Source organism: Indicator indicator, chromosome 5 (genome assembly GCF_027791375.1).
Source record: "Indicator indicator isolate 239-I01 chromosome 5, UM_Iind_1.1, whole genome shotgun sequence".
NCBI classification, from domain to species: domain Eukaryota; kingdom Metazoa; phylum Chordata; class Aves; order Piciformes; family Indicatoridae; genus Indicator; species Indicator indicator.
The window spans coordinates 30,200,878-30,213,386 of record NC_072014.1 but is presented as its reverse complement, the minus strand read 5'-3'; the positions used below and the strand labels follow the sequence as shown (position 1 = coordinate 30,213,386).

At 39.1% G+C, this 12,509-nt stretch overlaps 1 protein-coding gene across 8 annotated transcripts in view; it reads left to right on the top strand.

Annotated features, from left to right (window-relative positions):
• Positions 1-12,509, top strand: part of CLASP1 (cytoplasmic linker associated protein 1) — a 159,396-nt gene that overhangs the window by 72,903 nt on the left and 73,984 nt on the right. For 5 of the 8 annotated variants that reach the window (XM_054381317.1, XM_054381315.1, XM_054381311.1 and 2 more), the window contains exons 9-18: positions 871-944; positions 1,702-1,794; positions 3,070-3,215; positions 3,941-4,076; positions 4,789-4,859; positions 5,838-5,897; positions 6,547-6,624; positions 7,819-7,986; positions 8,520-8,569; positions 9,727-9,897. In XM_054381317.1, coding sequence (XP_054237292.1) covers positions 871-944; positions 1,702-1,794; positions 3,070-3,215; positions 3,941-4,076; positions 4,789-4,859; positions 5,838-5,897; positions 6,547-6,624; positions 7,819-7,986; positions 8,520-8,569; positions 9,727-9,897 — 1,047 coding nt within the window. Of the gene's footprint in view, positions 1-870; positions 945-1,701; positions 1,795-3,069; positions 3,216-3,940; positions 4,077-4,788; positions 4,860-5,837; positions 5,898-6,546; positions 6,625-7,818; positions 7,987-8,519; positions 8,570-9,726; positions 9,898-11,567; positions 11,592-12,509 lie in introns of all 8 variants that reach the window. The other 3 variants (XM_054381316.1, XM_054381313.1, XM_054381314.1) reach the window with 1 other exon arrangement.

Sequence of the window (12,509 nt, the reverse complement as noted above, 5' to 3'; positions counted from 1 at the left end):
GGATTTCCAGATTTGACCCCTGGGATCCAGTAACAATTTTTTCCCTGTGAAATCATTTATGTGCAGTTTGTCTGCATGCTACAACCAAACTTTGGTGGGATGAAAGTCCAAGCAGTCTCCCCAATGGGTTTTACATTTGTGAAACGTGACACCTGTGTGGTGGTGTGCACTGAGGGCTACAACTAAATCATGTGTATGTTGTTGCCTTTATTTCTGCAACTCTTCAGCTGAGCTGGGGCAGACTGCTTACAGTTACATGCTAAACTTCAGCTCATGCAATGTAAAACTGAAGCACTGGCTTTCCTGTAAGACTTCGGGGCGTTGCTGTTAAGGAAGGTGCAGAAAGAAAAATGAGCAGTAATTTGGAGTGTGAAGAATAATCCTACATGTGATTCTAATTCCATATCTGACCTAGAGAAATGGACAAAGTTCCCCATATCAGACAGTCTCTAATCTGATTAGTATTCCAGAGACTATTTATCTCCTATATCGTTTGTCTGTTTGTTCATCTGTCAGACCTGCACCTTCATCTATTATAGATAGGATTAAATCCTTTAAAATAAAAACTCCCATATAATTAAAATAAGTATTATCTTTCATCTTTCAGACTCTGTCCTCTAAATGTTGAGTGACTATTGTAATGACTTCTCTAATGTGCCTACTGTGCCTAGAGGAGTTAAAGGATGCTCTGAGTGTCTAGCCTGTGCCTGGCATTGAATTTCCCTGTCTTTACTTTCATTACATCTGCAGCACTATGAGGCTGCATGGATTGTGAACTTTCTCCTGATTAGATGTTTTGATAGCTGCTGGTTTCTTAATCAATTCCCTATTTATAAGAAAATTGAAAAGAGTTTTTAATTTGTATGTCAGCAGCCAAAGAGGGAGCAGGTGCTGTGGATGAAGAAGACTTCATTAAGGCATTTGAAGATGTCCCAACAGTTCAGGTAAGTAGGATTTCATGTTAAAACAGTACTAAAAAGCAGGTGGGTGTAGGATCTAGTCCTAATCACTGGCAAATGTGCCTTGTTGTGATATTGACAAATCTTCTTTGAGGGGAAGGCAATTTAGAAGGTGGGGGGGGGGGAGGTAAGTTTTAAATTATATCTGCCAGTATGTGAAATCCTGAGAAGCAGAGAGAATGGGCATGAAAAGGTTGTGGTGATGATATCATAGGAGTGGACAAGGAACTTGAAGTGGACATGTGTGCTGCACGGTGCAGTCTGGTCACTGAAGTTAGCAGAAGCCTCCATACAATTTAGTAAAGCAAATAAAGGTGATTTGTGTCTTCAGGATTGCTGCTGCTGTGAGTACAATAGCTAGACAGAGCACGTTTGCTGATAGATTTTGCTGGATAGATGAAATGTATCACACATCCCTTCCCCTTCAACAGAGCTTTATTTCTGGGGACAGGTGAACAGCACATGTCCACTCATGATCTTCTGTAGGTCTTGACTAATATGGCCACTAGTTGCTGCAGGAATGTTGCTTAAAATTGTGAAAATACAGTAAAATAATAAAAGATGATCCTTTAGTAATTTTTGATTGAAGGAAATGAGTGTAGATTCTTTGCATTATGGAAAGCCAGCTGTGTCTATGACATTTAAGCATCAAAGCAAAGGACTTAATGCAGTTGGAAAGTGATGTGATTTTTTTTTTGAGTAAATCTTACATTACTGTGCTATTTTGTATTTAAATTTGCAGATTTATTCCAGCCGGGATCTTGAGGAATCCATAAACAAAATAAGAGAGATACTATCAGATGATAAGCATGACTGGGAGCAGAGAGTTTCGGCAGTAAGTAGTGAACTTAAATGTGAACTCCTGTAAAGAAAAGGTTTTTCTGCACTGAGCTTAATCCCAGGAAGAAGGTACAGACAGAGCCTCAGAGTAAGGTTAGAATGTAGTTTGTGATAAGCATCTCTTATGTTACCCCCAAGCCTGGGGGAAACATTTCCTTACAAAATTGAATTGACACCACATCTGAAGGAAGATGCTATTTGATATACAGGAATTTGAGACAGCTTCAGGTTGAACTGGAAGTCATTCAGTAAATCCAGATGTAAAGCTAAGAAGCTTGCTAGCAGATGCTGAAGTTTGTTGAAAGTGATATTCAGAATACCTGATGAAGCAGAAAGTCACTCTGCTTGTAGAGAACTTATTTATACTTTCACAAAAGGAGGTGTAAAATAATTCAGAAAAAACACACTTAGGTTGTGAATAATTATGACTGGGGGAAATGTGGGAGTGGAAAATCAGATGTTATATGCATGCCAAGACTAAGTTCTACTTACTGAGGTGAGTTGTGTTTTCATGGTCTAAATAGATGCATGATCTTATCTACGCTATAGACTTTTCATCACTGGTGTAACAACTTTGACATGTCTGTTAAATCCTGTATTACAAAACTGAGGGGCAAACTGTGCTGATTCAGCTTACTTTAGGGGGTTTTGTTGCTGTACTGTGTAACAGTGAGCTTAAATCAAAGCATGTGCAGATGCCTCAGTATAAATGAGAGCCTGTGAAGGTGTGCATAAGAAGGTCTGTAGGATGCAATGCTGACCCTTGTCACAGAAAATATCCCATTTTGATGGGGTCAGGTTTCCACTTCTATTACAGACGATGGACTTATTCTAGATATTTATGTCAGTATTACTCAGATCTGCATATGAGCTGTTCCCTTTAAGTCTGGACATCTTGTTAATACAATAGTCAGCTGTGAAAGAACTGCAGCTTTAGAAGCTGTTTTAAATAGGTGGTTTCAAAGGGGAATTTAAGAGAACTTTCCAGATATCTTTTTGGCATGAAGTAATGTTTGTGTTACTACCAATACAATTTGAGTAGCTATACACCACCCTTCTGCATTCCGATAGCAGTTAGCTAGTACATTTACATTATCATAGTATGTTAAACTATGAGTGAAAATAAGATACGAAATAATAAAAATACTTGAAGAACAGAGTTCCTGAATGCATGTTGAGGGCTCTGGAAACCAAGTATTAGCGCTGAATGTAACTGTGCTTGTATTTACTGCTCAGTATCAGTCAGTACTTTCTTTTGTTGTGCTAACAGTTAAAAAAGATCCGGTCCCTACTTTTGGCTGGAGCTGCAGAATATGATAACTTCTTTCAACACTTAAGACTCTTGGATGGAGCATTTAAATTATCCGCTAAAGACCTCCGGTCACAAGTAGTACGAGAGGCTTGTATCACATTAGGGTAAGTTGACTCTCCAAAGGCACTTGAAATGTGGTGTAGAAAAAAAGGAACAGACACTGGTTAAAACATATTTAGGATGTAACTCACACTGCTGGTACTACTTAGGTACAACCAGATTTTGCTACAGCTTTGTTTTAAACCATGTCCATGAGAACAACTAAATTTAGTTCTACCCAACTGTGCTCCTGAGTTTTAAACAATACTGATCTGAGATAAGCTGAGTGAATGAGCGAGAAGGGAAAGGACTGAACAGTACATCAGAAAATGTATGTGTGCTCTCTTCTGGTCTGAATTGAGTTAGCTTTTATTTTTGATGGTTTGTCCTTTGTGAGACACGTCAGAAAAAAAAAAACCACTGCAACGTTTCTAGCAGCTTCTCTAAAATTTGTGTGTATGAAAGCAAAACAGGCAGGTTCAGATAAACTGTAATATACAATAACAAGTTCAGTAAAATGCGTTCTTTGAACATAATCCAATTTCATAATAAATTTTTAGCTGTGCTAGTTATTTTATGCTGAACTTACTTTTCCAGAGTTCAGATGAATAGAGAATACAAGTTTGAAATGAAATTAACTTACTTTTTGAAACAATGTTATCTGTCCTTTAGAGAAGGTGACAGTTGTAAGTATAGAGATGTCAGATGTGCTTATGTCAGATGTTCTGTACAAGTGTGACAAGTTTAATTCTCAGCACACTTACCAGGGTGACTTCATTCTGTTTTTCAGACATTTGTCATCAGTTCTGGGAAACAAGTTTGACCATGGGGCAGAAGCCATCATGCCAACAATTTTTAATCTAATTCCAAATAGTGCCAAAGTTATGGCCACTTCTGGTGTTGTAGCAGTTAGATTGATCATTCGAGTAAGTATACATCAAAAGAGAATAATGTTTTCATTTGCAAATATTGTGGCATTTCTGAGGAAATATAAATGTTGCTGCGATGAAAATTAGATTAAGTGCCTAATCTACTTTTCTGATTGTGCTGGGCTTTCTGCTCTCAAATGTCACGCAGCCTTGTATAGATGATGATAGCTAAGCCCTGCCAAAACAGCAGGAAAAATGTTTCTTTGCAGAGTAAGATATTTCCATCCCTCTTAAGAGCTGAGCAAACCTTCTTCTTTGAATGGGTTTTAAACCTGCGTTACAGAACAGGCTCATCCTCTTAATTATGCTCTAAAAATTCTCATAGACAGTGCATGTTTCCTAAAACCATGAGGTCATGGAGACAGCTTCTGCCTAGTGAATCATTGGGTAAACTGTAGATAGCCTGATCTTTCAAATTTTCACCACTGAGTTTAGATCCTCTTGCAGTGACTTCAACTACTTGACTTGCTGGAGTCTGTCATAATAGAAGAAAACAAAATATCTTTTAAAGAGATCTTAACAGATAAAATATATAATATTTTTAATAATAAAAATATCTGTCCATATTTGTTAGTGCCCTTTATTTAGTAGTTTTAGGACTTGAACAAAAATATCTGCATGCTGGGCTCAAGTGATTGAACAAGATGGCCTTTCATTCTGTGGAACTGTGGGGTAAAGATTTCTTCCTATTTCTGTTGTTTTCTTCTAGCATACGCACATCCCTCGATTAATACCCATCATAACCAGTAATTGTACCTCCAAGTCTGTTGCAGTTAGAAGGTGAGCACTTAGTTTGAATTTATTCTCCTTTTTACCTTTAAGTTCACATGTACATGCTGCAGACATGCATGTGTGTGTTGTTATTCATAACAAGGGCTGATGCACACACTTACTGAAGAATGCATCTCATTCTCCCCCATGAGATAGGTTTGAATTCAAAGTCAGCTATTTTGTATAAGCAGTGGCACTGCAGAGAAAAGTAACTTCTGAAAAGAGAAATGTTTTCAAACTGATCTTTGTGCTTAGCAGCTGTTACAACATCATGTTATTTTGGCTTCTTCCCAGACTTTTTCTGATTCCCCACTGCTAGCCATTGTAAGTGACACATTTTTCTTGAGCAAGTCAGCGGAAGTACTGTTCTGTGGCAGCATCATTTGGAAGTTGGACTGGTTGTGCTAATGGCCCTCTCTGCACTGTCTGTACATCAAAGTGTACTCCAGTCCACTACCTTCCTGGGAGACTCCTGCTGGCTCCATGTAGATTATCTTGTTCTCTTCCAAGCTAGACAAAAAGAAAGGCTTTGTGGTTGGCTGATTTGATGACAAACCTTGAACAAATAACAGCACACTTCTGTGCCTTAGTGCCTTGAAATGAGGGAGATTAAAGCTGCAAAGATCTGTCTCCACATGAAACCAAATGTGAAGTTTCTGTGTGAAGCCTGTACTAGCAGGTACAAAGTATGGTTAACATGGACCTTCTGGGTGTGTATCCTGTTTAATGTAAAAGGGGACTTGCTGGATTGCTTTGTGTCAAGCCTTCTCTTCAGACTACTCTGTAGCAAGCTGCCTCCAGTTACTACTGCACACTTCAATTTGATGGTGTTCATAGATATGTTGATGTGTTTATCATGGTCATTACTGAATCCTAAGGTCCCCAAAAGCTTCGTAACAATGGCTGTTGTTCAGAAGCAGGGATGATGAAGTCAGTGTGCCTCTGATAACTTTCAGAATCCAGCATTTCTTATCTTTCTTCTTGCAGGCGCTGTTTTGAATTTTTAGATTTACTGTTGCAGGAGTGGCAAACACATTCTCTAGAAAGGTAAGCTCTGAAAAGTTGTGGGTTTAATTCTCTCCTGCTTGTGTCCTGGGAAGTTAATTTTAGAGAAAGGATAATCTAGGAGGTGAGATTATGTCAGGTACCTCTGGAGATATTTTTGCCACAGAAAAAGCAAGTACAGACATGCAGGCACACTGCTTGTCCCTGTAGTTCTGGCAGTCAGAATTCAGCAAATCTGTCTCCTGTGGCAGCCTATTTATTTTCAAAAGTTTCATTTTGCACTCTGAAGTAAGATAATGAGGTGAAGGCTTCTACAGTGCTTCAGAATAATGAACAGTGAAAGTAATTGTGGAAGAAGAGACCGGGACACAATTTCCTTAACCCTAGATTGTGCAAGACTGTTTCAGTGTTAAGAGGCTGTTTTTTCCTACCCAGGCAGTGTCAGTAGCTAACTAAAGACTGAACTATGAAGAATATTGATTGCCTTTTGCTAGTAAGCAGTGTGGGTAATATAAAACTGACTTATTTCTATGAGTAAATAAATAAAGGCTCCAAAGGATCCTACATTGAAACGGCAGGATGTGATGAACTTTTTGTTATCGGAGACCAAAGCAAAATCGAAGTCGCAATTTGCTTGTAAGTGTGGCACATGTTTCTCAGCTACTGGATAATGTTTTCCTTCTTATTTCAGACACATATCGGTGTTAGCTGAAACGATAAAGAAGGGAATTCATGATGCAGACTCTGAAGCCAGGATAGAGGCAAGAAAGTAAGTGTGGAAGATCTTTTGCATTTCTGTTATAAAAGTATTTAGATACAATAGGGTTGTGCTCATCTGAATAGAACTCTGTTGGAACAATTTTTCTTCAGAAAAGGGATACTGTTAAACATGAAATCAATGGAAAATAAATTTCATTAATTTAAATGTCATGTTGTGAGCAGAGAATTGTTTAAATCCTTTTTTAAAGACAACACGCCTATCACTGGAAAATACAGTGGGCACTGAACAAAAGGTGACCAGTTAAGCTGAACGGACAGCAAGGAGAATGGCATGAGTCTTCAGAGAGCATGCTTAACTCTCCCTTCCCACATTTCTTAATTAACAGTGTAGCTGATTGTAAGACAGAAATTTGTTTCCTTCTAGTGATGTGAGAATGCATGTGACTTCTCTGAGGCTCTGAGGACTGGTTGTCACACACAAACAATTCTTGATTCATTTAAGTTAACAGTCTCACTCTTAAGCTGACCATTAGTTACCCCCTGAAAAGTAATGTAAGTATTCATCTCCTTTATGATGAAAGTGAGCGAGTTCAGAGAGGAATACTTCCTTCACATTGAACCACTCTTTTGTTTTCAACATGGCACTAATTAGAAGTTTGTAGGAACATCTCTTTCCTTTTCCTTGTTATTTCTTGACAAAAAGAGTCAATAGCCTCAACTCAGTACAGAAGATTTGTTTCTACAGCATTGTAGGAGAACTATTTGCTGAAGGAGAAAACACCACCAGCTGGAGCTTTCCTGAATCAGGCCCATGCATGTGTGCTCTGCTTTTGGCATACTTAAGTATCTATTGAGCACAATACTTAATAGATACTTAAGTTATCTATTGAGTCCCAAGCTTAGTATCAGTCTAGTGGGTACTACCATCCCCCATGCACAGCAGACAGAGGGGTGAGGGTTTCTTCTATAACAGAGCTTTATTGGCTACTTGTGTTTTTACAACACAAAAAATGGTGCCTTCCTCTCTTCTTATTTTCATTTAGTTTGTCTTCTCACTGGCTGTTTGAGCAGTACAATGAGTTGAAGAGTGATGTGTGTGTGTGTGTAATAGGGGCAGTAGATGGTTGAAATGGCTGAGTTCATGAATCCACTAACGCCTGAAAATGGCTCTGACTGTACCTATGCTCCACTGCCCCCTAAAACATGACAAGGAAATGTTAATGATACTGTGCCTTGTTCCCAGATGTTACTGGGGTTTCCACAGTCACTTCAGCCGGGAGGCAGAGCATCTGTACCACACCTTGGAGTCTTCTTACCAAAAGGCCCTGCAGTCGCATTTGAAGAACTCTGACAGCATTGTGTCCTTGCCACAGTCGGATCGCTCTTCTTCCAGCTCCCAGGAGAGTCTCAAGTAAGCCCTTCAGTGCCACTACCTCCTGCTTTAAACAACTGCAGATAGCTCCACTGAACTGGAGGGAGCCATCATGTTGCATTGTACTCACATTGCATTGTCTTATCTGGTCATTGTTCAGCCTCAACGCTTGGTTACTCCAAAACGTTACTTGTTTTAGACAACATTGTATTGAAAAACTTCACTCCAATTTTAGAGGTACAGTCAACTTAGGCTCCAGGTGTCTACAATTTAAGTGTAAGACCTGTATAAAAAAATACTCATAACTTGTTAGTGGAACTTTTTAAATCTACAAATTCTTAAAAAAAATTTCTTACTCAAGGTGCCTACTAAGGTTTTTTCTTTCTTAGTGCTTTTGTAAAAGATTTCATGGTGATGCTGTCATTATTCCTAATAATCTTTGTTAGTCTATTCCTGTATATATAAAAAAATTCCTATTAACTCAATCACGTACTGATGGAACAGAGTAGCACTGCTGCTGATGACTATGAATTACTAGTTTTCTTTTAATAAATACTTGTTTTAACTTCTAGCCGTCCGTTGTCTGCCAAAAGAAGTCCTACTGGAAGTACTACGTCTAGAGGTGAGAACAGGAGCTGAAAAATGTGCTCAGGTGTTGCTGAGGAAGAGTGATACATGAGAAGGAGAATTTCAGACACCGTGATATGCAAAGAACAACTTTGATTACTATTTGCTTGTCCTTAAAATGGCAACTTAGTATGTAAAATTTTTAATTAGTTTTGGTTATATGCAACTTTCTGTGCATCAGCTATTGATGTAATGGTGCTTTTGAAAACTAGCAAGTCTGTTATTGCCTGCACTTGAAAGGAAAACAAGCCTTGAAAATTGTAGTCGAGGTATATTTAGCTTTTAGCTGGATTACAGTACTGCTGATGCTAAGACATGTAGCTGTATAGTCTAATGGTGCATTCAGCTTTACAGCCTTGTTGTTTGTTCTCTGTGGTTGCAGCATTTCATCGTCTGTACGCAAGTCCTACAGTGTGAAATTCCATCTCATTGCTAATTGTTTTACTGTTGGATGGAATATTTAGGTACAGCTTTCCTGTCCTAAGTAAATGCTTTCAATGAGTAATACATTTTTATACAGAATATAATAAACAAAAATTTTTTTGGTAGAAGTTGCCTTCTACACCTGACCGAGACTGGGTCCTCACTGGTTTATCTATACACCTTATCGAGACCTTTGATTCAAGGAGATACTGTTCTGTAACCTACTTGATTGTGCACACAAATGCATGTTTGCTTGCAGTTGAATAGTCAAGCTTCATGCTTAAAAGGCTAAGCATCATCAAGTGATGGGAACAGCAGTCCTCATGAGAAGATGAGGGATTGGGAAGGAAGTTAAAACCTGGACTTAGAGGACCTGTAGTTCTGTTTTGGCCAGCAATTCAGAAGCTGGTGGTGGGTACTGTGGCTGAACTCTCCCATCTAGGTTCTGGTAGACATTTCTTCATTACTGACCCATCAGCTTTTTTTATCTCAGCATTTAGGTTAGTGACTGATAAAGTTCTTAGAGGTAGCATCAGGTCAGCATTAAAATATCTTTGCAGGCAGTGTGGGGAAGCCCACATTGCCCTGATAAAGCATTCTTAGTTGAGGTATTTCAGTGTCAGCACGGAGTGTTAAAAATAGTGCATTAAACTGCTTGTCAGGCTCTTTGAAGCAAACAGCTCAAAAAATTAATCTTCTTTATTCTGGATCTCCCACTCCCATCTGCAGCATCTACAGTAAGTACAAAATCTGTGTCAACACCAGGATCTCTGCAGCGATCCCGCAGTGACGTCGATGTGAATGCAGCAGCTAGTGCCAAGTCAAAAGTGACGTCTTCTGGAGCATCTACCCCCTTCAGTTCTGCTGCAGCCTTGCCCCCAGGCTCATACGCATCACTAGGTAAATCTACAAGTTGTACTCTTGCAGTTAGCTTTCCTTACTAGCAGAAAACTCCTCGCAGTTTTATTGAATATTAAACTCTACCTAGAAGAACATATTTCTGAGATAGTTACCGGTTCTCTAGGATCAGTGTGTGATCTCTTGCCCTTTGGAATTAAGGAAAAAATTTGCAACAGAGCTGACCTGAAGCAGCTTCTTAGTTTTTTAAATGGTATAATAGGCTGTGTCTTACTCTTCTGGGGAAGAGCAGATCTTACTATCATTCTAGGATGTTGTTGATGAAAACACTTACTGCTCAATCCCTTTTGATATGTTCCTGTCTCTTTTCTCTTCTTCCTTCCCTGTGTGCCTGAAACTGTTTTTCCATTGATTGTTTTATGCATTTGAATAGTACATCTCAGGTGAGATTGATCACTTTGTTTTACAAGAGAAAGGTGCAGAAATGAAGAGCACAGGAGTCAGCCTTCTGGTTTCATCACACAGGTTACAAGTGTCTGTTCCTTATGCTGACTCTCTTGGAATGATAGTCTCATGTCACATTATTCTCTCAAAGCATCATATATGACTTTCAGGTGCCTCAGGGCTTCTTACAACAACGTTTACATTTCATCTTTCTCTCTGGAGGTGCCATTGAAGGAGGCATAAGGGAAGAAATGCAAGGTGGTGATTGACACCATTATTTGCAGATCTTCAACTCGCTTAGGAGGAGAGCTGATCATCTGAGCTAGTCTCTCATTCTTTTGGTTTAATACTAATCTAATTACAAGTGTTTCATCAATTTACCTTTACAAGAGGGGGAAAAAGAAAATCAATGATCTTGATTTAAGCCATGTAGATTGTCTTCATTGAATCAGCTGAGAAGTTACTTCTTATTGTTAGGGCATTTGGCCTTTAGTCTGAATGAATATGCTTGGCATATAGGGATGGTTCTATAGATTCCTTTTGTAGGCAGGTTTCTTTCGTATCTGAAATATTTTACCTTGGCTTACGTATGTTGGTTGTATTTGGTTCAGAAGTGGACTTCTTATTCTGATGTAAATTGTTCATACTTCATTCAAGACAGATACATTGCAGTGAAAACATACTATGGAATACGCAGTTGATCACACAGTAGTGTGCTTTCAAGTTTACAGATGGAACTGTCTTTCAGTGCTGCATATTAGCTTCTGTGGCAAAACTACTATCAAACAATCTTAACATCATGAGGAAGAACAGAAGAAGGGGAGAAGTATCTGCTAAAGTTGGCTTTGTCCTTGAAGTCGGGAGACTGAGTATGGTGTTAGTCTTGCTCTTAAAAAGGAGAAAAGCAGCAGTAGGAGAAAAGCAGCAAATACACTTTAAGTAATGCAAATGTTGCTGCTCCTGAAGGAGCCTGATTTCCTTGGGAGCTAGTAAAGACATTTGTCACCTGTGCATTCCCATGAGAGAAAGGGTGAGGCAAACAACGAAAATGAAGTTTGAAAAAGGTTGGTTGCTGCAGGAGGGGAAACCTGCAAGCATGTTTTACAGATAAATCAAGCTTTGTTTCGCTGTGTAGTCAAACTTTTTTCATTTCTTTGTGTTAATTTTCTTCACATATTTCTGTGGCTAATATATAGTGCCCACTTTTGTTGATGATACTCCTTTTCCCTATTAACCCTTTCCTTATTTTTTTTTTAATTTGCCTAAAGATGGTACTACCACTAAAACTGAGGGTAAGCAGTCTCTCTGTGTAACTGAGGTGTCCAAAGTCGTACCACCCTACCTGGTCTCTGTTTTCAAAGTGTTATCTGGTTCTCATCCATGTTCACTGGTGACCTGCATGAAGTGTTGCATGGTTGTCCTGCTCATTTTGATGCCATGGGGTATTCTTCACTTTCTCTTTGAGCTCCTTCCTGCTAATAGGTGCTAGTCACCCTCTATGACTTCTCATCACAAAGTCATTTGTGGGTTTCTGCATTTAAAGCACTGGTTCTGGTTGAAGATGACCTGTGCACAGATTAAAAAACAAACAATGCTCCCTCAAAAAAATAAACCACGGTGGTTGTGTTTTCCTGCTCTACAGTGTGTGAAGGTTTGCTGTGTTTTTCCATCCAAAGCACAGGTTGCAACTGCCAAATGCTTTTGGGAAGAGACTGGGCGGCGAGAGAATTGAATGAGATGATCACATGGCAGAAAAATGAGGACAGTAAACAATGATCTCTAGGGAAGGAATATTTAGTCAACCTCTTTAAACCTGAGCTCTCTTTGTTGTTAACTGAGTGAGATGGCTTACATCTAAGACTGTTGAAGGAAGGGAGCTTTTTTTCCCAAAAACATTGAGCCTGCTGGTTTGGGAGGGCTCCCAGTCTGTTTCTCTGGCTCATTGTCAAAGCTTGTTCTTTCTCAAGTGAAAAAGATCACTGGGAAATCGCTTTTTCTGAGGTAGACAGGGGCTGAAAACAGGGATCTCTTCTACACAGAATGAAGACCCCACACACGCCCTCAACAAGTCTCTTTAAGGGATCTATTACTGTCTTGTGGGACTGTGCTCATATTCTTGATGATGGGTGCTTGGTCTCAGAAGTGCCACTGTGCTATTGTGACTTGTGTTTTTCTCCTTACTATTACATTGATTTGTTATTTAGAGGGAA